The sequence below is a fragment of the Micromys minutus genome (assembly GCF_963924665.1).
Source record: "Micromys minutus genome assembly, chromosome: 28".
In the NCBI taxonomy this organism is placed as follows: Eukaryota; Metazoa; Chordata; class Mammalia; order Rodentia; family Muridae; genus Micromys; species Micromys minutus.
Genome location: NC_137963.1, coordinates 33,451,875 through 33,479,299, shown reverse-complemented (window position 1 = coordinate 33,479,299; position 27,425 = coordinate 33,451,875). Strand labels below are relative to the sequence as shown.

Here is a 27,425-nt window from a genome sequence, read left to right as displayed (position 1 = left end):
CCAACGAGACCCCTTTAATGTCCTGAGCACTGCTTGGGGAAGCTGCAGACGAAGCATCACTGACTGATGACACTTGGCAATTGGCACAGTGATGATGGCCTTAGGTGATGATTTAGCCAACATTGGGAATATAAAGCAAGTCTAGAGTTCAAGTTGCTTTCCTTTCTTCATGCCAAGCAATTGTGCGACTACAAAGTGATGCCTGGACAGGGGAAGCTAGGCAAATTTATGTCAGTCTCTGAAGGGATTAGATGGATCAGGAGGGTAATCAGACTAGAACTTACCATAACTTATCAGAGAGGAGTAAGTGTAAGGATGGGAGATGGTGAAGCAGGCCAGACTCCAGCATTTGACATTTGTGGTGTTCTCTGGTTGCTTCTGGGATTCCTGGGACCAAGAGGTGGCCACTGTTCTGAAGACAGCCTCACCTGTGTTATGCAGAACATTCCCCTCAGTACAGTGTCAGCTTACAGACCCTGTTACAGGCATTCATTAGGTGGCTAGCAAAGGCCCCTGCAAAGGACGTGGCCTTGCCTTGCTTCTTTTTATAGAAGGCACACACTATGGTGGAGATGCTTAGTTCCATTAGAAGTATAGTGCAATACATTCTTTAGCTAAATTGCCTTTCTGGCCCAGGGCTCTATTTTAAAAGCACCCTGTGAATTGTCAGTGCCCCGTCTGCCTGTTCTCTGCTCCCACTGGGCATTGCTTTCCCATTCATAGTGGTGCATCATGGTGTTTCTACTAAAGGTTAGTTAGGATAGGGGCAAGATCCAGAGCCACTCAGACACATGGTGTCAGCTTAGGCAGTCAGCCCTTGCCTGGGAGACTTCTGAGCTCTACTTTCTTATGTATCTGTTCTGTCCCAGGTTTTCTGGCTCCTACCCTGCTTGTTCAGAATGTTAGCTCAAATCTAGAATTGGGGAGTTGTATCAAATCTGCAACACTGGATACTTCTATTTTTTAACAATATTAAAAACCAACCCAAGTAAGACACAGGTATGAGCAACAGTTTTTATCTCTTGGTGAGGTGCAGAGAAAGGGCTAAAAACCAGAAATATTTTTGTGGCACCAGGTGAAAGGTTGACAGGAGCCAGAGTTGTCTGGCAGCTCACCGATCCCCTTACACAGACCTTACTCCTGGCTAACTCTAGGTTCCTGCTATTGGAAAGATTCCTACCCTGGAGACCTGGGGGGCGTTTGTGGGAAGAGCCGCTGCTGCATCTTAGACTGAGAACAGCACACTTCATTGCCAGACCCCACACCTTTGTCAATGAATACAAAAGAGCTTTACAAAGTGCCTCAAGGGCTTCAGAATACCAGGGGCTGAGAAAGGGGAGCAGAGACACAGCCTAGGATTCACAAGTCCGGTTTGTCCTTTGATATTCCTCCAGCTCTGTCTTCCTGCTTACAGCCATCTGCAGCTCCTGGCGGATCACTTGGATCTGCTTCTCCAACTCGGACAGTTCCTGCATCACCGAGTTCCGAGCTACATTGAGGGAGTCTGCTTTGCCATTGGTGGTCAGTAAGGCAGGGAGCTCTCTTCTCCTCGGAGGGAGAGGGATGTCCTGGTGGGCCTGAGTGCCCATCTGGCTTTGTCCTTCCTCATCATTAAAGATGTATTTTCGTTGGTTGTCGTGACTCAGATTGGAAGTGTTCCATACCGTGAGCTGCTGGGGCCCCATGTTGGACCTAGGAAACAGAGACAGTTCAGAGACCCCTTCTGTCCTGCCGGTCCATCTTCTCCATCTGCTATGTGAACAGCAGAGAACTAGTTCAGTTTGTAGAACTGAAACCACCAAGTCACGAGTGGACTGACTGCTTAGAATGTCATGGGGACAGTGGGAGCCATGAATTGAAGATCTTTCCAAACCTCATGTTGCTTTGAAACTAGAATTGGACATGTTCTGATGAAATGGGAAATGTTACATGGTCTTAAGAAAAATTTAAAGTATGTGTGTATGTGTGTGTGTGTGTGTGTGTGTGTGTGTGTGTGTGCGTGCGTGCGCGCGCCCTTAGATGTGTAAGAGAAGGGGGGACAGAGAGAGAGAGAATAGATAGGATAAACACGTTAAGGCACAGCATGACAGCCTATGTTTTCTCTATTACCTTCCATACTGCTTTAGACAGGAGCCACAAAGTCACCTTTTGTCTAGCCAATAAGCTCCCAGGATCTGCCCTACCCCAAACCCCAATGCTGGGCTTTAACTCAGTTCTCACGCTTACAGAGCAAGCACACCTGCTGAGCCATCTTTTCCACACCTAGGTACATTTTTATACCTTACCTGTAGGCAGCGTTCAGAAAGCAGTGCTGCCTGGAGACATCCTATGACTATAGAGATTAAGCCCTAGTAAGAGTGAAAGATCTTTGTTCAGAGGTGCTTAAGCACTGGTTGGTTGGTTGTAGGTTGGTAATACTTTATGGCTGACTTTTAGCCCTTCTAGGCTGTACTGGGCTTAAGGAGAGAATGAAGACACATTAACAAAAGTTTTAACAAAGTGTTTCTTATTACAGAGGTGACTTTTTGTAGGTTGAGAATGATCAGTCAGGTTCGGTGCTTGTGAATCCTCGATTCTTGCTAGAAATAGATTTACAGTCCTTTAGGCTTGCATATACCACTATCATTGAGACCCGGCGGCTGTGCAGTGTCAGTGACGGTGGGAGGGAGGGAGCTGGGCAAGTTTCTAAATACACCTTGACAGTTGGATGCCATGAGAGGGTTCTCACTGTGAGAACAGCTTAATCTAAGCAGTGTGACTTCCACCCTGGAGGAGGAGGAGGAAGAAGAGGAAGGTTATGGCCACTTTTGTAGTTCACCACATGGTGCAGCACAGTAGGAAACCCCTATTAAGTCCCTGTGTTTTGTTCCCATAAAACTGAATCAGCTTTATTTCTGGACTCCTAATTGCCGGAGAGTGGAAGTAGGAAAGACAGAGGGTAAATGAATAACAAAACTTAAAGCCTTAGCATGTGTTGCTTTGCCCAGAAGTGGATTGCCAAGGCCATCTAAGTCTTTATTCCTTTTTAATCCATGGCCTCTTTCCTTTGTCTATGAGGTCTAGCTTCTTAACATTGTCCCTTTGAGACAAGGCCCAGCACAGGCTGGCCTGGAACCTGGAAGTCATATAGTCCAGATTAATCTCCAACTGATGGCAATTCTTTTGTTTTTGTCTCCCAAGGGCTGGGATTTACAGCCAGGAGCCACCACCCTTGGCTTTGGTCTCATTATTTATTTTGGACAATAGAAAGATTGAGAAGTTCCAAGCCTAAGTTTTAAGGACCCCACACATTGTCATTCTCAAATCTCTGCAGGTACAGTGCAAGCCCTCGTTGATCTATTGATGGGCAGCAGACCTGAAGAAAGTCTACAGGGCTCCTGATTGGCCCAGCAGAGGACAATTGATCAGACTACTCTTAGCTGCTTTCCCTTCCCCCAGCCTGGCTACAGATATATGCATGAGCCCAGCCGAGCATAGATCAGTAAGCAATTCATTTTTGTTACTAAGTATTTGGGTAACTTCTCACACAGCAGAAGCTGACTGAAACCTGCCCAGGGCATTAGCACAAACACTCCAAACCTCCTGCCCATTCCACACTGTTGCCCTTGTTGAGAGTTCATAGATTCAGAGAGTACCAGAGCCCACTTTAACTGTCATGGTCTGGGGGGATTCCACAGTGAGTGATCCTACCTACAGCTGCTTCCTGGACCTTAGACTCAGAGGTGGTGTGGTTAGAAGTTCTCTGCTAGCCTCTCGCTGAGTAAATCCAGGATTACATATAAAAACTCCTGAAATACTCATTCACATGCAGTAAATGTGTGTTAGGTGTGTGCTAAAGTTGTCTTGGTCCCATGGCCTAGAATTTCCCCAAGGCAACAATCTCACATTCACCTTCCATTCATCTCTCCCTCCAAACTCGTTCAGTCAGTGTGGAGAGCTGAGGAGGCTGTCATGCCGTAATGGCGTGGACATTTGCTGCTGCTTCTTTCAAGAGAAGAGAGGAAGGCAGCAAACGTGCCTCTGCTGTAGAATAAGGGCAGTAGGACATTAAGAGAGTTGTCTGCCCATTTTATGAGACGACAGTCACCATAGTGAGATTCTCAGGCAGTCTGGTCACCCAAATCTTGGAGTATCTATGTGGAAATCTAACAGAATAATAAACAAAAACTGGACTTCTTTGTAACATAACATCCTCTGTTAGTTTCACGGTGCTCTGGTAATTGGTGTGTGGCTTTGAGCTACCTAGGATTACAAGGCTGTTGATGCTTAAGCGGTTAAGGTGTCTAATTAGAAATGAGTATTTCATAACAAAATGAGCTGAACAGGCTTCATTGGAACAGTTATGTGAGATTGAAGTGACTCCAAACAGTGAGTTTGGAAGGCTGCGGGCTCTGAGTTATAGGGAGATTGCCATAGGAAACAACTATTCACGTCATTTTTCATCATTTACCCCAGAGCATAGCCACTTTATCAGGACCATTGCCATTGTTTTCCAAAGTCTCTAGTCACAGAGCACTCACAGCAGCCCCTCTCTGTGGCATCCTGTGCTGTCACAGGTCTGTTAGTGACAGGTTGAGGATTAATTGGGTCACAGTGATAAAGACTCTCTGTCTTAGCTCCTTGTCAGAGTAAGGAAGGGGATCTGCAAGAAGAGTGGGTAAGCTGAGTGCAGAGACACATTTGGCTCTCAGCATAGGTAAGGCAGGTAGATAAGAGTCCCATTAAAGGGGCAAGGTCACTGGGCTTCTTGTGTCTATTCCTGGAAAAAAATGTTCTGTAATTTAAAGAGTATTTCACAGCTGTGCCTTCTTCCGTTCCTCTGGTTAAAGAAAAATTTCTCTAGGGTAACAGAACAGCTGTGACCTGACTGCTCTATAGTTTGTCACTAGCAGACTTGCACTGTGACAAGGGGATACCATACTGACAGCCAGGTGACAACTCAATTTGTGACTGGAAAGGAGCCGTAGAGATTATAAATGATTCTGACAAGCTAGATATAATCCAGAAAGAAGGGACTAGAGCAGCCACAGTGGAGATAAAAGCTGGACAAAAATCCTGCTGGATACCATTTTTTTTCTGTTAGAAATGAGAGGTGTTAGTGTCAAAATTTAAAACTACCCAGAAATCCCAGCTTTGAATGGAAGATGTGTCACCAGTTCTCAGAGCCAATGCCCTGTCTGAGGTCTCTGGGCCTGCGAGAGACCCAGGAGAGCAGCCTGGGGAAGCTGCAGCAGACCCAAAGTGCTTCTGCCATCTTCAGTCACCTTGAACGAGGACAGAGCCATCCACAGGCTGCTGTAATGAAGGTGTGGACCTTGGAAGCATCGTTTCTTCCTATTAGTGAAGACTCTAGGGAGCTGTGAGTCGGACTCACAGTGCATGTCTCTAGCGCCTCGCTTACTCTTAGGACTGCCTGCTGGGCTCACCAGTGCGACTCTGCACTGCTGCAGACACTCACCAGTGCTCATTAGCGTTTGCTTCACTTTCAGGGCTTTTGCTGTCTATCCCATTCATGACTTATAACAACTCGGGTTTTTACCCATTTCACAGATGAGTATGAGGCACAGATGTTAACTATCACATACTGTTAAAGGTTGGAGACAGTACAGGCCCCAGATGCCAGGCTCTGTAGCCCATACCTGCCCTTTTGCCTGTGTTCCATTCCAGTGCATGCATATGTATATGCGCATGGATGTGCTTAATTTGTTTTACTTCATTGTAATTGAAAAATCCATGCATTTGTGTTGATTTTGTTTATCAACAGATGGCTTAAATTTGGTCAGAATGCTTACTTAGAGTTAAGTTCCTTTTTGAATAAGGGGTGCTGTCACGAGTCTAAACTGTTTTAGCAAGGGCAAAGACAGGTTTGACTTCTTACCTCTTTTCCACACGTTTTGTCTTGGAATGCGGCTGCTTTTCTTCTACAAATGACGTGTTTAGTGCTCTGTGAAACCTCTGGTAAGAAGAACAGATTCATAGAGACCATTTGAACTGTGTGTTTCAGGGACAAAATAGTGCTTGTGATTTCACAGGTTATTTGGTAGTTACAAACTTCGGTGTCTTTAACAAAAATTTCAGGCATGCATGAAATTAGGTCAACATTTAGCCACACCTTGCAAGGCAACAAGGATTCTAAATTATAGCTAATTATTGCTAGAAGAACAAATGCTTTGGGTGATGAAATGGTATTTGATAGAAAGAAGGGACAACCAACACCTCCTGTGTAATACAAAGCCTTGTACAGTTGTCAGAGTTCAGACTAAAGCAACCAAAGGAAGAAAGGAAAGCTGTTCTCATGAGAATTTACTTATGTTCACGTAGAACAGAGAATATCACTTGTCTTCAGATTTCAAGGAAAGCAACGACTCCTCCAGAAAGTATGGGGAAGTATTCAACTGAGAAAATAAGTTATCTGTCTAGAAAACAACAAAAGCAAAAACAAAAACAACAAGACATAGCAAGGAAACGAGTAAGAGAATGGGTGACACCCAAAGCAGAACATCTAGCCTCACCTTCAAGAAATGAGGCAAGTCATGGGGTATCAGGAGGCAGAAGGAACCCCACACTGGGGAGGTGGGGTAGGTCATCCATCTTACATGGTCAGATGAAACCGTGCAATTTTCTAAAGTCCTTCCTTCCTGACACACTATCTGATTGTACCATGGATGTCCAAGTTGGGTTCCCACAAGGACAGAGATGATTTTGCAGACAAATGGGTGAAACTAGAAAATATCATCCTGAACATGGTAACCCAGACCCCAAAGGACGTATGTGGTATATATTCATTGATAAGTGAATATTAGCTAAAAATTTCAGAATACCCATGATATAACTCACAAACCCAAAGAAGCTAAACAAGAAAGGAGGCCCAAGTGAGGATTCTTCAATCCCACTTAGAAGGGGGGACAAAATAATCATGGGAGGCAGAAGGACAGACCTGGGTGGGAGAGGGGAGGGGAGGAGTAGGGTGAGACAGGAGAGAAGTCCAGAGGGCTCAGAGAATGAATAGAAATATGCAGCTGCTAGGGTTTGGGGGAAATCCCTAGGAAGTCCCAGAGACCTAGGATGAGGAGTCTGTGGGTGACCTTAGCTGAAATGCCCAACAGTGGGAATATGGAACCTGAAGAGACCACCTCCAGTAGCCAGACAGGACCCCCGTGGAGGGATGGGGACACCAACCTACCTAAAACCTTGTCCCAAAGTTGGCCCTGTCCAAAAGAAATTCAGGGACAAAGATAGAACAGAGACTAAAGGAATGGCCAACCAGAGACTGGCCCAACTTGAGACCTATCCATGGACAGGCACCATCCCTCACACTATTACAGATGCTATGTTGTGCTTGCAGGCAGGAGCCTAGCATAGCAGCCCACTGAGAGCCGCTACCCAGCAGCTGACTGGATGGATGCAGATACCTACAGACAAACATTGGACAGAGGTTGAGGACTGCTATGGAAGAGCTGAATGGGAGATCAACAGTATCAACCAACCTGGACCCCAGGGAGCTCCCAGAGATTGAGCTGCCAATCAAAGAGCATACACGGGCTGGTCTGAGGCCCCCAGCACATATGTAGCAGAGGATTGCCTTGTCTGGCATGAGTGGGAAAGGATGTCCCTCCCCTGGGACCCGATGCACTAGGATGGGGGGGGTGCTTGGGAGGGGTGCTACCCTCTCATAGCCAAAGGGGAGGGGGGAGGAACTCTGCAGGGCAGACTGGGAGGGAAGGGCAGCATTTGGGATATAAATAAATAAATAATAATAATAAAGATGTGTCCAAATGATCTGTGTCAACAGTTTTAATTATCTCAGTAAATTATTTAATTATCTTGGTAGATGTCTATTTTACAAAAGGAAACCTTGCTTCTCTGAGACATGACCTCACACAAGTAGGCCTCAGAACTCCTGGCAGAGAAACAAAGACCAGGGAAACCAGACCACCTAAAAGCAAACAGGAGCTTGAGACTCTTACTGGCTTTCACTTCGACATAGAAAAATCTGTGGGAAACAGAATCTTCACATTATCCCTTTAGATGATTTTTGTTAAGTGAATCCGAGTTCAAAATATATTTTCTCATCTATGGGCAGCAGTAGTGTTCTAAGAAAGGAAGGGATACTGTGAGTCTTCAACTCATGGGGTGGTGTGGAATAAAGAGAGTTCCACCCCCGAGTGCTAGAGCACTCCTCTCTCCATCTCTTACCACTTTCTGGTTGACTGACTTCCTGGGGAACCCTTAAGTGTGGGAGACTCCTGCACAAGGTCCCAGAGAACTCACCTGACTGGTGTGCAGCCAGTACTGCAGCTTGGATTTGTTTCTGATGCGTGGCAGCAGCAGCCTGTACGCTATGTGTTCACCAATGGTTGTCAGGATGGAGAGGCCAAGTCCTATGCACAGCAGCAGGAAGAGCCCAGAGAAATGCTTGATGCCCATTTGCAGAGTCTGAAAGACAGGGAGGCCATGAGTGCCCCGCGCATGCTCATTTGCTCCTTTGACTCACTGCCCCACCTCCACCCCCAGGGTCACAGTCCTGCAGTGCTGCTGACACGTGGAGCTCACTGTGTGTCACCCCTGGCGTTATAGGAAGGCTCCGAGTCTGGACTATGCCTCCATTTCTTGGAAGCAGAGGGATAAAGAAGTCAACAGTTGGGGGTGTGAAATAGTTGGATAGCTATGAAGGAAGCTCTCTGGGGAGCAGAGGAGGAACAGATTTAAGGAGAAAAGACTGTGCCCTGGATAATCCTGGCGGTTAGACCTAGCAGGGGCCTCAGGGCCCTTTTAGTTAAAGGACTTCATAAATGCTCTCTGTTGAAATGTACCAGTGACACAGAATGTTGGACCAGGTGATGGAATGAGGCAGCTCTGGAGAAGGAGCATTGCCTTTTGTGAGCAAATTGACAGCTTTAGAGGCAAGGAAACATGATTTGGGAAGTTCTGGTATGACACACTAAGAAGCCTTTGTGTGGTGTCATTATCATTAATAATTAGTGCTCAATATATGGTTATTATAGATACAGTGAGAACTGGGTTTTTAAAAAAATTTTAATCAAACATTCAACAAAAAGTATATGTTTTTTAATAAAAGACTGTCAAGATGAAGAAAAAAGTAACTCATAGTGGGTCACCATACCAATAAGCACACAGACTTCCTGTTTTCCTGTATTTAACAAATCTCAGGTTTCTCATTTCATCCCACTAGTTATTCAGTTGTCTTGGGCTTATACATCTCTTATACCTATACATTATTAGGCTAACAAAAAGGTTTAGTTTATCTTATGTACATGGTATTGTGCCTGCATGCATGTCAGTACACACACGCCAATGTGCACAGTCAGCAGAAGAGGGTGTTGGACCCCTGGAATAAAATTAAAGATAGTTGTCAGCTTCCACATAGGTGCTGAGAACTGAACCCTGGTCCTCTGGCAGAGCAAAAGTCCTCTGAACCACAAAGCCATCTTCCCAGTGCTGTTTGTTATTTTCTGGCTTTTCGGGACAGGGTTTCAGTGTGTAGTCCTGGCGGTCCTGTTTATTAACTAGGCCAGTCTGTGTGTACATATTCATATTGTGGTCTTATAATACCCTTTAAATATTAATTTTCCCCATTTCACATAGCAATTACGTTTCCACAAACCCAGTACACTAATATCTGGGGGAAGCAGGCTGCAGGCACAGGTTGACATCTGTGCTTTCTGTCTAGTGAAGCTCTCTTGCAGGTGTCCTTTGCTATCTGATTTCTCACTATGCATTCTCTATAATAAGTTGCCAAATATTTCTATTCAAAAATTCTGCATCTGATTTGAATGTCCTCTACTCAGTGGGCATCAACCCAAATGTGTGTGTCTGCGTCTGAGGGACAAGGGATAAGGTTGAAGCTGCCACTCAGCTGTTTTTCTCTCTGGTCACTGTGCTTGTTCGGTTTTGTCCACTTGATGCAAAGTAGAAATATTGATGGCACCTCAGCTGGGGAACTGCTTCACCAGATTGTCCTGTGGGGAAGTCTGTGGAGGGGTTTTCTCCATAATGACTGGTGGCGGTGTGACTACTGCCTGGGTGGCCTTGGGTTGTGTAAGAAAGCAAGCTGAGCAAACCATAGAGAACAGACCAGAAAGCAGCATTACCGCATGGTTCCTGCCGCTGCTCCTGTTTGAGTTTCTGCTTGGACTTACCCCAGTCATATGAAATGAACCCTTTCCTCTCCCAGTTTGCCCTTAGCCATTGCTTTATCACGCAATGGAAAGTATACTGGATTAGTCATGTTCCCTTAAACATGCTGTGCATCTGTTTTGTGCCTGTATCCTAGCAGGAGAGCACTTGCCTAGGGTACTTAATTCCTTCGGCCCCATCTTTATCACAATAAATACATGAATAGATAGTAATAAACATCTCATGTTAGAATGATAAATAATAAATAAAAATCTCGGGTTAAATGCTTCAGATTAAGGAGCTATCCTTGGTGGATTATGCCATCATAGTCCACGCACTGCATTAGGGATATGCACCCATAGATGTCTAAATATGAGAATTTTTGTGATAATTGAGAAATACAGTTTGTGGTTTTGAATTAAATGGGGATGTAATTTGTGTTTTTGTTTTTTTTTTGTGAGAGTAATGGAAAATGCAGCAAACACTGCTGCATTTAAAGATCACAATTTAAAAAGCAAACTAGATCCAGATAAAGGGAGATGCTTGTAATTACCAAATGTGTAGTTTCTGCCTAGACCGTGGGTGTTTTCAGGAAAATGTAGAGACCAAGACTACCTTTTTTTTTTTTTTTTTGGTACCCAAACTCTGTTTTGTATCTTGCTCATATGTGGACACTTGCAACAGCCATTTCCAAGCTTCTAGCAAGAAATGCTATGAAAATATTTCATTCATCGTTTGAATCTTACATGTTGATGACGTTTCCATGCAAGGAATACTTCTTCACATTCACAGATTATAACACACAGCAGCCACCTGCCTCATGCCTCTGGTTCTCTAGACAGCTGTCTGTATTCATTGCTCTCAATTATTCTCCTCTCGTTCTGATGTGGACCCACTGTGTTCAGGTTGCTGTTCAGCTGCCTCACAGTGAGTCACCTTATTCATTATATAGTTTTGGGGGTACTGTTCTGTCTCTTGGTTTCACTTCAACTCCCATTACCAATCCTTACCTCTCTGACTGGAATTGAGGACGTGATTTCAATTCCTTGCTATGCTTATTTTTTATCCAAATTTATGACTTTAAATGCCATGGATATGCTAATGATTTCTAAAAATTAAGGACATTATTCTTCAAATCTCTACTCGAACTATTTGGGTATCCCCAAATATATCACATTTAACACATTAAAAGCAAACTCCTTCGAATAAAGGTACCCTACATGGATGGATAATGCTGCTACTAGAAGCCATAAGTTAGTAAGTCAAAAACCCCAGTGAGTGGGTTACATCTCTCAGTGTCGGTAAAGAAAGCCCCAGAGGCCTTCCATACAATACAGGCTATTGTCATGGTTCTTGGTCACTCATCAGAACTACACACTAGGGTTTCAGGACATAGAGAAAACAGTTGAAGCTGAGCAAAAGCGTACTCCCTGCTGACTAGTTTCTAGTTCTGCCACTGGAAGTGAATGAACTGGAGTTTGGATGTTATAATATCAATCTACTAGGCAAGATGTACCCATTGGTGCAATAATGCCATGGCTATTCTGCGAGTAATTGTTTCCTAATTGGATTTAAGGCCTTCTGTACAGGAAGAAATGTATCTGGCACTGTAAACCTGGTGAAAGGCTATGGGCATCTAAGGGGTCAAAGCCAATAGGACATCTACTATTATTATTTTACTAAATGGATACATGTTAAGCTATCTTCTTTATATTTATGTTTTTGACTTTCAGCCTTGGCCACGGAACTTTTTGCTTGCAGTGGGTGCTGATTAATGCAGACACAAGATTGGTCAGAGTGCTGAGAATACTCCTGAGTATTCAGCCCTAAATGGGACATCTACCGCCCTCTCAAACATTCTGGAAACACAGCAGAAGGGGAAATGGAGAAGATGTAAGGGGCTGAGAATGATGAGGAGAGCCGAGCAACTGGTTATAAGACTGAGCCCATCAGCATTCCATCATGGATAACTAAAGTAGTCATGAGACTCCACCTCCTTCTGAGGCACTATAAGCAGTTTGAGATTACTGTATTGGTTTTGCATTTTTATTGGCTGTTTTATATATTTACATTTCAAATGTTATCCTCTTTCCCTGTTCCCTCCTCTCCCTCTCCTATCCCCAATTCCCCTGCTTCTATGAGGATGCTCTCCTTCCCACCCATCTACTCCCACCTCACCACCCTGGCATTCCCCTACACTGCGGAAATGAGTCTTCACAAGACCAAGGGCCTCTCCTCCTATTGATGCCAGACAATGCCATCCTCTGCTACATATGCAGCTGGAGCCATGGGTCTCTCCATGTGTGCTCAGTGGTTGGTGGTTTAGTTTCTGGGAGCTCTGGGGTGTCTGGTTGGTTGATATTGTTCTTCCTATGGGGTTGCAAACTCCTTTAGCTCCTTCAGTCCTTTCTCTAGCTCCTTCATTGGAGTCCCTGTGCTCAGTCTGATGGTTAGCTGCAAACATCCTCATCTGTATCAGTAAGGCTCTGGCAGAGCCTCTGAGAAGACATCAATATCTTGTTAATATAAAGTAAATGTTTTAAAGACAGAATCTCATATTGTAGCTTAGGCTATCTTGGCACTATGTAGTTCAAGCTGTCAGTGAACTTAAGGAAATCCTCCTGCCTTCATCTCCTGAGTTTTTTGAACAACTCTCTTAAAAATGATTCTTTTAGTTTCTAAAAATTAGTCATCTATTAACCTCAATGGATTAAGTCTATTTCTTCTTTTATCATGATTTACTATTACCAAACTGCTATGATTACACTTTATATGAGATAAATATTGTCTGCAGTAAAGTGTCTGGACCAATTTAAATATATCATTTTAGATCATTGAGATAGATATGCCCTGAGTGTGGCTATCAAGCCAATAGTTACAACTATTTTAGTAATCAATAAAATCTGAAATGACCCTTAAAAATGGCAGAAACCAGACTCGGTGCCACCCAACATACAAGATGCTGCAAAGTTTCAGATCCTCATAACCTCCCCAACCTTGTTTCATAATCAGTTTTCCTGCTCCCCGACCCCCTTTCTGGCGAAACATCAAACCCACGACTACTGTGTGAGCACTCTGCCGTGGTTATACCCCAAATCCAATTTGATTTAAGTGTTGTAATTAGTGTTTATTTGGTGGTTGAATATTTCCCATGTTTATTTTTCCTGCCTTCTGTGTAGATCATGTTTGCATTTTCTGCTTTTGTATGAGTTTCAGGCATGAGACTTAATTTGAAAAGCTATTGACTTTTCCTTTCTATATGTTTTCCATTTCAGATTTGACAACAGGGTCTCTTACTTTTTGGAATTGTACGCGTGTGTTTATTTTGTGTTCTCCACAGGCTTCTATTGTTTCAGTTGTCTTGAAAACAATGTTTTGTGTTCAGTGATGATTTGGAGGAATGCTGATCTCTTCAGTATATCTCAAGCTTTTATGTTAGGGAACAGAGCAATGTTTTCTTCAGGACTTTCAATTTTGTCCCAATACTTCAGAGATTATACCCTAAAGAATCACTTACATTTCAGAAAAGCCCACATTCCTTTTAGCTAAATTTTAAATTTTATTTAAAATCCTTGTGTGTGTGTGCATGCACACATTTCTTCATGGGCTGGGATTAAAGGATGTACTACCACACCAGGCAATTGTTGGGTTTTAAAAAAAGCTGGCAAAACCATATTCTAAAGCTGCCATTATCAGCAACAACAATGCACATCTACGGATTAGATTAGGCTGGTCAGACCGCCCTCTCATCTACACAGCTTGACTGCTATACCTAGGCACTCCTGTTTTTCACTGCAAATAACTGAAAAGTATTGTCTTGTGACATAGTTTATACGTCATAGTCACTGGAATAGGTAATCCAGGAAAAGAATTTCAGGTTCTTGGAATTCAGCCTAGCATGCGTGACACCTGGGTCCTGTGCCTAGCACCCCACCCTCTTCACCCCACTTCCAAATATCCAATCTAATTCTCCGACTCGCAGACACATTTCTATTCTGTGATGCCATTTCTAAAGCATGACTTGGAGTACAAACCAACTGCGCTGAGGCTACCATTTTTCCTCTGTTTTCAAAAGGGCTTGGAAAGTGTGACACATGGTAGAGAGCAGACCTAATCCATTAGCATAGAATCATGACAATATGTGGTTACTCATGTGTATACCTTTGGAGCATACTGCTGTTATCAGTTTAATTTAAAAATGGCCCCTGTTCCTCAAGCTCAGATGAATGTGGAAGGTAGTTTAAAACTAAGTCTAGGGGCTGGAGTGATACCCTGGTAACTGACCTGAGTTCAATTCTTGGAACTAACATAAAAGAACTGGGTGTGGTGGTGCCACGCTTGTAATCCCAGAGTGGAGAGGATGGAGACCGGAGAGTCTCTGCAGCTCATCAAACAGCCAGCCTAAACTCAGCCGTGACCGCCAGGCCCCAGTGAGATGCTCTCTTTTAAAATACAAGGTACTTTCTCCTGTGAGTATTTTGTTCCCCCTTTCAAGAAGGCCTGAAGCATCCACACTTTGGTCTTCCTTCTTCTTGAGCTTCATGTGGTCTGTGAATTGTATCTTGGATATTCAGAACTTTTGGACTAATACCTACTTATCAGTGAGTACATAACACTTGTGTTCTTTTGTGACTGGGTTACCTTACTCAGGAAATACAGAGACAAAAATGTGGAGCAGAGACAGAAGGAAAGGGCATCCAGAGACTGCCCCACCTTCCCAAACCCAGACAATATTGCAGATGCCAAGAAGTGCATGCTAACAGGAGCCCGATATAGCTGTCTCGAAGGCTCTGCCAGAGCCTGACAAATACAGAGGTGGATTCTCGTAGCCAACCATTGGACTGAGAGTGGGGTCCCCAATAGAGGAGTTAGAGAAAGGAGCTGAAGGGGTTTGCAACCCCATAGAAAGAACAACAATATCAACCAACCAGATCTCCCTCTCCAGAGCTCCCAGGGACTAAAGCACCAACTAGAAAGTACACATGGAGGGACCCATGGTTCCAGCAGCATATGTAGGAAAGGATGGTCTTATCTGGCATCAATGGGAGGAGAGGCCCTTGGTCCTATAAAGGCTTGATGCCCCAATGCTAGGGTAGGGAGGTGGGAAGGAGTGGGTGGGTGGGGAGTACCCTCATAGAGGCAGGGGAAGAGGGGATAGGATAAGGGGTTTCTGGAGGGGAAACTGGAAAAGGGGATAATATTTGAAATGTAAATAAAGAAAATATTTAATTTAAAAAAAGGGAAAAAAAGAAAAAAATGCAAGGTAGATAGTCTTCAAGATCCACTCAGAATGGACCTCTTCTTCTCACATACACACTTTTCTTGTATACTTGCTCATACACACACCTGCATACACACACATACTTGTATGCATGCACATGCACACACACACTTTTTAAATACATCTGTTTCTTTTCAACACATGATACTGAAGAGGCGCATGTCTGGGCCTTTTGCTCCTTGACAAACATTTGTTAGTTCTTGGTTTTTCTCTTATGAAAATTGAATTCAGACTAGATTATATTAAGATTATTACAAATAATTTGAGACACATGAATATAGGAACCATAAAAATAAGAGGAATTTAATATGATAGAAAGCAAGCTCAGATTTAGTGGTCTTAAGTCTTTCTGTTTTCCTCCCAGGCTATTCTACAGACAAGAGTGTCTCTGTCATTTGTAAAGCTGAGAGGAGGGTACCACCTCAGCATTGATCAAATGACATCACACAAGTTAGGACAAAAGTTAGGAGCTGATTGCCTTGCCCACACCAATTCTTACTGTTACTTTAAGAAGTTGTATAGAACTGTTGATTGGTGAGAAATTGGAACTTAACTGAAAGGAAAAAAAGTATTCTAAATTGGAAGTAAATATAATCCATTTCCCCAAATATCTGGCCAGACTGTTTTTGTTTAAAAACCAAAAACAAGTAGTCAGTCCAAAGTTATTGCTAAAATGCTTTATGTAGCTACGGTATGGTTGAGCAATTAACTTACCCCAGCTACTTCAAAAGAGTTTCCTTATTAAATAGGAAGTTAACCAAACCCTTGGTCATAATTTAAAATTTTTTCTATTGGAAGTGTACATGTTCAGAGCGATAATGTCTGACCTCAGGAGATCTTTTTGGTTTGTGTTCACCTTTCTCACTAACATTTCCTCTCAGTGTCAGATATGTTAGGCTAGGATGAAAGGCTCTCTTTCAAGTGTTCTTTGTGTCTTAGGTTGAGAAGTCTGCAGTGTGCTCTGCATGTGTGTGGTAAAGAGGGCCTTGGCTTCTGTTCCTGTCACTTCCTTTCCTGCCCAGGATTACACAGATGTCCAGTTAACTCAGGGTAGTATTGGCTGTACATCAAGAAGTGAGGAAGCGGGGATCCCGGTCCTCTTCCTTCCCCTTCCCCACTGGTCTTACCGATGGTGGGGGGGAGGGAGAGGCAGGGAAGTCAGTAGAGTGAACGCTTTACAAATTTCATCTCTTTGAATCCTCAGAATACACTTAGATAGAAAGGCACACAGGCCAGGGTACTCATAGTCAACTAACTCATAAGTGATGTGGTTAGGCTGTTCCAACTGAAGCCATACTATTTGGCTCTCAAACTGTCTTAACTGTTGTGAGACAGGTTTGACTCCACAGTTACAGGGATGGCATTTTTTTTGCACAACCCAAGTAGATATTTTAGGATGGAAGAGGAAGTTTAGTCAAGGATTCCTATTCCTTGTGGATCTTAAGTAAAGTACAATATAAAACGTTTGCAGTATGCCTTGGAATAGACGGACACCTTGCCGTCAATGAAATCTGTGGATTCCTGCTCCCCAAGACTGGTCGGCAGCTTCTTTAAAATAGAACAATAAATTAGGAATAGTTAAGTGGTGTTCCTTGACTGGGTAAGTAGAGTAGGCGTTCATGCCATTGTTCCAGTATTTGGAGTTTCAGGCAGCTCATTAAAGGGAACAATCTGTGAAGCAGTAGATGCTGGCACATAGGCATAAGGTGTTCCAAGGACATCTTATACTCTATGAGTTGACAATAGTCTAAGGGACTTCAGAGACCTAGTGACACTTATGGGGACAAGCAGTAGTCTTAAACTGACTCTAGAACAGAACAGAGCTTGTTCCTTCCTATGCTGTACTAGCTAACATTGCAGATCTCAGGTCACCAACAGGAACTAAGTGACTTGCCGAGAGAATTGGGTAATATTGCTTGTCTAGAATCAACAAGTTCCAGCACTTTCTAGGGCCCCAGTTTAATGATTCAGGCATAAGGAACTCTGAGTTGGATGTCACAGTGAGGGGAGATTCCTGGGATAAGAAATCTCTTGGCTTCTCTGCTAGGGACCAGATCTGACTCTTGGAAGCAAACCAAACTGATGTTACTAAGTTTCATTTTGCTTGGAATCCGTATTTCTCATCATCCATAACAATAACGTTTCAGCCCCCTGGGAAAGGGCGCACTGGCCTGCTGTCTGCCTGTGGGAAAACACACTCTCCCGTTCTCTCCAACTGCGTACTGGATGAGAGGGCGCACTGGCCTGCTGTCTGCCTGTGGGAAAACACACTCTCCCGTTCTCTCCAACTGTGTACGGGATGAGAGGGCTCTTTCTCAGGAGGATGTCCCATCAAACCAAAATTCTGCTTTTTCTGAACCCGAAATGCTGCAAACCTGTTGTACCAAGCTTGGCAGGCTGGCCATTTGGTCCAGATTTAGCAGTTTTCACATGAACTCCGAGGCTACTTTCCGGTAAGCTGAAGCCCTGAGACAGGATCTCCTGTTCAGACTTCTATTCCTCAGCCATATTCAGGGATTTCTGGGTGCATCTTGGAGAGTTTAGGGTGCATCCCGCTATGGAGTTATTTGTGCCCAGAGAGCGATTAAATACTAAGCAAAGACAAATATATTTTTTTTGCTAGTTATTACAACAGGATGTTAACAATCTGTTTGTTAAAAGTCTGAATGCCAAGATAAACGACAGGCGTTCCTAATACTCCACGAAATTTGTTGTCTTCTCCCAATATACACAACCTTGAGAACAAAATGCAAAGATGTACATGTTCTTATTTTTACGCGTGTAAGTCTTCTTGACCGTGGTCTCTAAAACAAAGAAAAAAGCATTTTTTTTTTTTTTAAAGAATCATTCAACTTCCCATTTCCCTCCCTGCTCCCCACTTTGTAGTCACTGAGAATTGAGTTTATAACACTGTGAATGAGAGCGGCAGCGAGAAACACTTCCAGGTTAGTCGGATGGACAGCGGGATATAGATCTTGAGAAGAGAGAAGAAAGCTGAATATGTTGAGGGGGGAGCCCTTAAAACAAAACAAAACAAACGCAAAACTCACACAAACACGACCAATTTCTTGTGGATCTCCATGGTTTTGACCACATCGCTGAACTCTTCAAAGGATATCCGGCCATCGCCGTCCTTATCCAGGACCAAGATGCTTTTGTCCACCAGCTGCTGCAGCTGCCAGTCCTGGAGGTTGTTTCCCACCATCATCTTCAGCACCTGGAAGAGCTCCCCGTTGGAGATGAAGCCGTCATTATCCATGTCGTAGATTCTGAAGGCGAACCTTAGCTTCTGCTCCTCGTCACCCTTGACGCTGAACTGGGAGGTGCCCACGATGAACTCGTGAAAGTCCACTTCCCCGTTGCCGTCCGTGTCAAAGATGTCGATCACTCGGCCCACCAGCGGATTCTGCTGCAGCTCGGGCAGCGACATGAACTCGTCTATACTCAGGGAACCCGATTTGTCCAAGTCCATCTTCTTGAAGCTTTTGCCCAGCCTTCTGATCTCTTCGTGGTCGAAGTTGTTGCACATCTCAGATTGGTAGCTGGCCTCATTTCCCATGGCGAGGCGGTAGGGCTGGCAAAGGCAGACAGAGCTACCGTTGGCCCGGGCAGCACGCGAGAGCACGTGGGAGGGAGGCAGAGGTGGGCACAGGGAGGGAAGGAAAGCTCAGAGAGAACAGCAGCGCAGGACACAGAGGCTGGAGGGGACCCGAGGACAAACTGGAGCTACCCAGGCGAGGGATAGCTGTAACTGAGCTGTCCTCTCCAATGCGGGTTCCCTTATAATTTTTATCTCTCCTGGAAATTGTTTTCTCTTTCATCCCCCTTTCCTAAGAAGTGTGAACCCCAAGGGAGTTAGGGACACATCTAGATAATTCACATAGCTTGGCAGACGTTATATACATAACAAACATTTGTTAAGTGATAGGGTGAAGGTTCCTTTGCAGGCCTGGTGTAACTGCCAGATAAAATGATAGTCCAGGCACTGATAGGAGGTGTTCTGCCCATAATTCTTCCTGGGAGAAGTCAGACTGGCATCCACCTGGACCTTTTTCAGGACCCGAGGATCAGAAGATTCTTCAGAAAACAGAATTTCTTACTCAGGTGTACAGGTATCAATACACTTTTGAGAAATTAAAAAAAAACTTATTAATTCAGAGCACGTTCTTTTACCTTTTTCTTTTGGATTTGATTTTTTAAAAAAATTTATTGGGCATTCTCTGTATTTACATTTCATATCCCCCCCCCACTTCAACCCCCCTGCCTTGTGTTCATGAAGGTGCTCCCTCTCCCAACTACCCTCTCCCACCTCAGCACCTTGGCGTTCCCCTACACTGGGAAAATGAGCCTTCACTGGACCAAAGGCCTCTCCTCCCATTGATGCCAGACAATGCCATCCTCTGCTGCATATGCAACTGGAGCCATGGGTCTCTCCATGTGTGCTCTTTGGTTAGTGTTTTAGTTCCTGGGAGTTTTGGAGGGTTTGGTTGCTTGATAATGTTGTTCTTCCCATGGGGTTGCAAACCCTTTCAGCAGAGCACTTTCAAAACACAAAAAAATAAAAATCGAGGTTCCCTAGAACATGGTCGCTGTTGCTCTGTGATTTATCTCCATGACTGTATTCTGGTGCCTGGGGATGTCCATCCCATAGATCGTGGAGAGATCTCCCGTAGAGGATCCCAGGAAGGTCTGTGTGTGCAGCTTACATTATTTATACCCTCCACCTTTGCTTCCACTAGCTTTGTTCTTTCAGCCAAAATCAATCTTTCTTTTCATTGGAGTAGCAACTCCAATTCTCAAAAAATGTATAAAACAAATAGATGTGGTCCAAGGACAATTCAGTTTGAAGGGACTCATGAGAACTTCAGGGGGCTAAATCAAAATAAGGGAGGCAAACACCTACTCACTTTCAAAAAAAGCAAGTGCATGTCATGCCTTATGTTCTTGAGTTTAGACGAAGATCAGATGGATGTCACCATGTGCAAATGCTGCACTTGCACCACTGGACATTTTACCATTAGGTTTGGCCATTTAAATATTTTCTGTAAAAAGATAGTAATTGTGGTGGTTTGAATAATAGTGACACGCTCCCCACCATCCCCATAGGCTTTGGCATTTGAATACTTGGTCCCTAGTTGGTGGCATCGTTTGGGGAGGTTTAGGGGCGTGGCCTTTCTGGAGGAAGTTCCGTCCCAGTTTGCTCTCTCCTTCCTGTTTGTTGCTCAGCTTTCAGCTTCTAGCTCCAGGGTCTATAGCTACACCTGCTATACCTTGCTGTGCCACTCCACTGTGATGCCGATGAACTTTTATTCCTCTGAAAACAAAAGCCCCATACAAATACTTCTTTCCATAAATTGCCTTCGGTGTGATATTGATCACAGCAATAGAAAATTAACTAGGCATTAGTTAATTTTGAAGACTTAATTTTTTAAATTATGTGTATGTCTGTGTGCATGTGTGTACATGTGTGTGCATGTGTGTGCATGTAGTGAAGATGTCTATGGGGGCGAGAAGAGGGCATTGGCTCCTCTGGAGCTGGAGCTATAGATAATGGTGACCCAGATGATGTGGGTGCTGGGAAGAAAAGGGCACGCACTAAGGGTTTAGCTGTCTCTTGAGTGCCTCCATTGACTTTAGAAAAGAAAATGCAATGCCTTTTCCCAGCCTAAGCTGTGATATCTTACTGGAGATGCATTTTGTCTTATTTGCATGTTTTCTAGTTGCTCAGAAAATTTAAAAGGGCATAGTCTGTGTAAAAAGTTTTTGACTTTGTAATGTTAAAGGGAATTACTAAGCTGTCAATGATCCATGTAATCTTGGCTTGTGGGAGACTGAGGCAGGACGGATAGGAATTCTAACTCATAGTGTAACCATTTCAAGAAGGGCGCGGGTAGAGATTACCTTAAATCATAAGATGTTGACATCATTGCTGATCTCTACTCTGCCCAGCATTCTGCTTAGTGCCCCTTCTAGAACACCAAGATCTTTCTAGATTTGTTGGGGATGGTGGGATTGGATTGGCAAGCCCTGAAAGGATCTAGTGTTTTATTCTTTGAGAAGAAAATTGGGTTAATAGTACCAGGTGTAGGTTCCTTTGGATCAGGGTTGAAGTTGGCCAGTCTGTCCACTTCTATTTTTATTAATTAATGTTATTTTTATATATTCTGCTACTATAAGCAACATCTAAAAGTGAGAGTATCTGGCAGCTCGGGGTATGTTATCATACATGTACATTTAGCAAACGTTTGTTAGAAAACAGCCATAACATACTAAATTACGTGCACAGGCTTTAGAGGATAACCTGGTACATCTTCTGGCGTAGGTCACAGAATGATAGTGAGAACAACCTCTCGCTTCAGTATCAGGGATACCACAAACCTTTGTCCAGAAAGTTCCAGCAAGAAGGCTGGGCCCACAGGAGACCAACCCGTATCAGTTGACAGACAGACCTCTATCAGAATTACAGACCGGTTCCTTGAGACCCCAGTCAAGGAGCCAGCCCCATGGCCACCCTGCTTGCCCTGCTTTCAGTTCCTATGTCAGCCACATCAAAGGCAGGTATGAAGCCCCGAGGGGTCTTAGGAAAGGGTATAGATCTGTGGCCAAGGCAGAGAGGTGAAGTTAAGAAGTGAGAGACATAGATAGATAGATGATAGATAGATGATAGATAACCAAAATTAATATTTCATAATTTTAGTCTGATACTTTCAATGCATTGTTTTCTTCATTAAACTACAACTGCCCCCCCAAAAGAAGTGGTGGACAAAAAGTTAGGAGGGGGGGCAGGTGAGCTACAGCTAAACCTGGTAGCCTTTGAGAACACAGGGCCACATGAGGCTGCTCCTCCTCCTAAGCCTTCTGTATCCAGCAGGGGTGAGGAACAGAAGGCTGATGGGCATTGAGGGGGGCAGGGTGGGAGGGCCTTCCGAAGGTAAGGAACAGAATCTAGGGCAAAGGCTCTCCCATTTTCAGTTCCAGGCCATGGAGAGGGGGATCTTCAAATGTAGGCAAGGCAGAGGAAGACATCAGCTTTGCTGAGCACCCCCTGTATCCTCCCAGTCGGCCAGGACCAGGCAGCTGATGAGGGAGAGGCTGAGACACAAGGCAGGGCAGAGTTGGTCTTCGCTGAGCGACCTGGACATGTCTGCTAGTCTGAACGACTCTCAGAGGTCCATATGTATGAATGCTTGGTCTGACCTCCCACACAGGTATGTGTTTGAATTCTTGGTCCCCTGTTTGGCGGAACCATTTGGTTAGGAGGAGTGGCCTTGGTGGAGGATCTGTCACTGGAAGCAGGCTTCAAAAACCTCACGGCATTTTCAGTGTGCTGTCTGTCTCCTGCTTGTGGACCAGGACGCGAGTTCTCAGCTGGTCCTGCCGCCTGCAGTCTTGGCTCTGCCATCATGAACTCGAACCCTCCGATCCTGTAAGCCCAGTTCAGGGTGTTCCTCTCTAAGCTGTCTTGGGCACTGTGTTTTGTTACATCAATAGAAAAGTAACTAAGATAACAGGATAGGGGCAGGGACTTTCCGTCACTAATGGTGGCAAACAACTGCCTCCTATCGTTCTTTGCTAGTGGATCTGTACCCCACTCAGGGAAGATTAAGGAGTCGAGACAGTTTCATTTTGTTAAAAAAAAAAAAAAAGATTGTACACTGTATTTGATCAAAAGCTGGATGCGAACTAGAATAAGTCAGAAAAAAAAGAAAGACAGAGAAGAAGGAGGGATGGAGGGAAGGCCAGGTAGACTTCATGGAGTTTGGTCTATTGCTGTAAAGGAGCCATTAGTCAGCTGTAATGTGTGTGTGTTACCAGGAAGCAGAAACCCCAGAGCCAGGAAGTCAGAGACAAGAGGATGCCTGAGGTCGGCTCGCCAGCCAGCCTAACCTACTAGGTGAGTTCAAGGTCAGTGACAGATGCTATGTCAGGACACTAAGGTGGCTGATGTCTGAGGAATGACACACCAGGCTGACTTCTGGCCTCCAGCCATATACACACATGTATCCACCTGACCACTCAGACACATGGACATAGCTACTGCATGTGATTATTGTGATGGGCAGATTAGGTTGTATGTATACAGCGAAATGTTTTATGAAAAGAGATGGCGTCACAAGAATTAGTTGATTTAATGATTGGAAACATACTGTTGGGGAGATGGTGCCACTTAGTTAAATGCTCCCAATGGACAGAAGAATACTGTCCTTGGTCCCTGTGTTGTAGAGAATTCAACACCATGCTGAAAGCTGGGGTGGTCAATGTGAGGTTGGGTCCCCTGTTGCCGCACATTTCATAAGCTTTGCAGTTTGGCACCACAATGGGACTCCGGCCATTGCTTCCATTTTCTCTAGCCATCAATTATTCTTGGTCATTTCCACAGAAAGCACACTTTGTTCCTTGTTCTGTGCATCACTGCGCAGTATGTGGACTGTAGTAAATTAAAAGGGTTGATTGACTGATTTGGAAGAAACTAGAAACCTGATGCCACTTCTCTCTTAACAAGGCTTTCCTCCTTAGGCTCATTTCTCCTCGACAACTTTCAGACTAAGAGCTACGAGACAGTCACGCGCATAAGTAACCGACGAAATATTGGAATGAGGCACGTGCTTCGTCTTCCACGCCCTTCTGCATGTCGGTCAGGACCACAAGATGACACGTGCTATCAGGTTCCTAGAAACTTTGGAGGGAGTCCTGCTCCTCTCCCGGAAGTACTTCTGGTGCTACCTGGAGCCACACTTAACAGATCACTTTATTGATCTGAACCACAGGGTTGTGTGAGGAGCTGCAGCTTAAGTTGTAGCTCAGGCCATGAGCTCAGATTGTTTTTGAGTATCAGGTTCTCGTCAGCAAATCGGGAAAGAAAGAATGTAGCCAGAGCTTTCTGTAGGTGTATTTGCTGTAGGTGTATAGAAGGTACCTTTGGAAGGGAAAGTATTTAAAACACATCCTAAGTGGCTTTAGCACACCACGAACACTTGCCAAGTTTGTCTTTCTAGTCTCTTCCTTATTTTCTTTTAATTAGAAATTTCCTTCCTCCCTTTCTTTTTCTTCATGCTTTCTATTGCAATGAGGGTGCTGGGGACAGGACCTGGCATCTCTGGAAGAGCAGCAGCTGGTTCTTCTAACCACTAAGACCTCCTCCTACCCCTATTCACGTACTTAATTACTTAGTTCTTGGCTCTGACTAATGCATTTTATTTTATTTGAATGTTAAACTTAAATCCATTCAACAGATTAAACTGAACACGTCCTACATGCTGGTTGTGTGCCGAGTAATGGGGTTTCTGTAGTGAAGACGGCACAATCCTTGGAGTGACTGGGTACTGCCACTGAGAAATCTAGTTTAATGAGCATGTTTACTTAGTCTTTTTATATTTATCATGCATATTTGCCAGAAGCTGTCTAGGGAAGGCTAAGCCTAGCAGCAGCCCACCTTTTTTTTTTTTGCATGGCCTCATATGAGTGAGTTCTGAGAGGCAATGCCAAAGAGATCTCACCTCAGGATTGTTCTTTTGCAGCTTTTAATTGTCACTATCACATAGAATAACAAATCCTAGGCACCAGCCCACACTATTAGGCAGATTCTTGCAGATCAACATGAAGATGAACTTTTAGGAATTAATGCTGATTAGATGAATTAATGATTAGTTTCTGATTTGATAATCTCAGGAAGTAATCTCAGGAAGAAAGTTTAAGAGGTGGTTTTAGTTGTTTTTCTAGAAAGATGTAATAAAGTTAGAATCAAGAATAGAATGTGCCCACTCCTCATAAATAGTAAGTAAAGGCCGAATAATAAGAAATACAATGAGCTTTCAGAATTGCACTAAAAAGAGAAATAGGCCTGGGACAAATCTGTGCCTAAGGAAAAATATTCTTTCTAGGTCAGGTCCAATGATGAAGCCACAGGTATGCACTATGATAAGACAAAGCCATACAAAACTATTGCTTTGAACTTATAATGAGCTTATGGATAAAACACTGCTTTGAACTTAATAGCAGCATGCTTTCGTAACTCCCATTTTTGAGTAACATTTTATCTATAGGTGATTTTCTAAAAGCTTTTGTATATTAAAAGGCCAGAGAAAAGAAATAAAGAAGGTAGGTTGGTGGTTTTGGGGACTCGGCTCCATCCATCCATCCATCCATCCATCCATCTATCCATCCATCCATCATTCATCTGTCCATCTAAATATATGTATGTCTGGTTATATGTACGTGTGTAAGTATATGTGTATATGTATGTAAGCATGCATGAACATTAGTGGAGATAATTAAAACAGGTGGCTGGGCCTAAGTAAAGTATGTATATGTGTGAATGTGTGTGTGTCTATGCATAGATGCCCATGTAAAGGATTTTAATTCTTTTCCTTTTTTTCCTCTCTGGTTCACAAAGAGTTAACTATCCTGGGTAGTGAGGGGCTCCTGGCTGTCTGGTTAGAGATGGGAACAGTAAATCCTTTACCTACCTTCCCACATTAAGCAACAGGTGTTAAATTGTCTGAAGCCATCCGCTTCTGGCCCCAGAATAAAGAGGAATCAAGTAGAGTGTGCTGGCTGGTTTTGTGTCAACTTGACACAAGCTGGAGTTATCATAGAGAAAGGAGCCTCAGTTGAGGGAATGCTTCCATGAGATCCAGCTGTAAGGCATTTTCTCAACTAGTGATCAAGGGGGGAGGGCCCAGCCCCTTGGGGGTGGAGCCATCCCTGGCCCCGCCCATTGTGGGTGGTGCCATCCCTGGGCTGGTAGACCTGGGTTCTATAAGAAAGCAGGCTGAGCAAGCCAGGGGAAGCAAAGTGACATCCCTCCATGGCCTCTGCATCAGCTCCTGCTTCCTGACCTGCTTGGGTTCCAGTCCTGATTTCCTTTGGTGATGAACAGCAATGTGGAAGTGTAAGCTGAATAAACCCTTTCCTCCCCAAGTTGCTCCTTGGTCATGGTGTTTTGTGCAGGAATAGAGACCCTGACTAAGACAAAGAGTAAATATTATTAGTGCTAAACAACTCTACTTTTGCAAAACCAAGCTTTGCACATCCCCTCCGACGACACTCCACCCTGTCAGCTGCTTTCTAGAGAGAAGTGCTCAGGCAGGCTACAGGCATATATTCAATGTTAGAAATCACTTGCCTGGCTTTCTTTTCTTCTGGGAGAGTTTTTCATATAAGTTCTTATGTGTATAGACCTAGATTAAGGTTTCTGCTACTTAACAATTCTGTGACCTCTAGCAGCATTAAGTATCTGATCCACTGTTCCTTTGGAAATGAGGTGAGGATTGTTGAATCATAGACCCCTCCCCCGATTAAGATAGGACACTAAGAGCAGGCTCAGTGCCTAGCACAGAGTTGGTAGAAGTGATCATTTATGCCGATGGTAGACTTGCTTGAATCTTCTAATAGGCTATTAGAAGACCAATGACTGGTTGAATACATGTGTTTCTATGGATGCAAGTGTTTCCTGAGCAGCTAATGGGTGAGACCAATGCAACAGCTAAAGCAGGCATGGAACACAGATGTCAGGAACACGGGCACATTTGGAGATACAAAGGAGCCTCTGTGGTATGGATTATAGATGAGAGATACCCACTACCCAAAGAGTCCACTCAAAGGAAACTTTTATCGGGAAAGTCATGCTAGAGTGGAAATCTCAGGAAGTAGAAGAGGTTAAGTAGATGTTCTTGGGATAGGAGGGCATTTCAAACAGAAGAAACCCCACATGCAAAGGCACTGGAGCAAGGGGACAAGCAGGCAACAGGGCCTAAAGAAGACCTGCATGTCTAAAGCAGGGAAGTCATCGGACAGCAGTGATGTCAGGTGGACAGAAATGAAGCCTGACCATGTCCCAGGCACTGCAGAAAAGGCACATCAATCACTTTGCAATGTACAAAGCTCTGACAACATCCAGAGGCCATTCCTGCTCAGAGAGATTATGGGCTCCCAAATGAATGAAAACATCAGAGAGCTGAGGAGATATAAAGTGAAAGATCCATCAAATGGATGAAATGCTCTCTTC

General features: G+C 44.1%; 3 protein-coding genes across 4 annotated transcripts in view; 1 reads left to right on the top strand and 2 right to left on the bottom strand.

Moving 5' to 3' along the window:
* RNF20 (ring finger protein 20) overlaps positions 1-7,637 on the top strand; it is a 41,743-nt gene extending 34,106 nt beyond the window's left edge. Inside the window, exon 21 of the mRNA XM_080940342.1 lies at positions 7,346-7,637. Within this exon, the coding sequence (XP_080796468.1) occupies positions 7,346-7,362 (17 nt within the window). The 3' untranslated portion in view covers positions 7,363-7,637. The remainder of the gene's footprint in view (positions 1-7,345) is intronic.
* GRIN3A (glutamate ionotropic receptor NMDA type subunit 3A) overlaps positions 1,353-27,425 on the bottom strand; it is a gene marked incomplete at both ends in the record, with an annotated part of 188,574 nt that continues 162,501 nt past the window's right edge. The window contains 3 exons of one of the 2 annotated variants that reach the window (XM_080940337.1): positions 1,353-1,752; positions 5,879-5,955; positions 8,272-8,436. In XM_080940337.1, coding sequence (XP_080796463.1) covers positions 1,353-1,752; positions 5,879-5,955; positions 8,272-8,436 — 642 coding nt within the window. The remainder of the gene's footprint in view (positions 1,753-5,878; positions 5,956-8,271; positions 8,437-27,425) is intronic. The other variant, XM_080940338.1, reaches the window with a different exon arrangement.
* On the bottom strand, positions 18,465-18,977 carry PPP3R2 (protein phosphatase 3 regulatory subunit B, beta; the record flags this gene model as incomplete). Its single annotated transcript, XM_080939941.1, has 1 exon — positions 18,465-18,977. One exon carries the CDS (start codon positions 18,975-18,977, stop codon positions 18,465-18,467), a length of 513 nt encoding a protein of 170 aa, XP_080796067.1.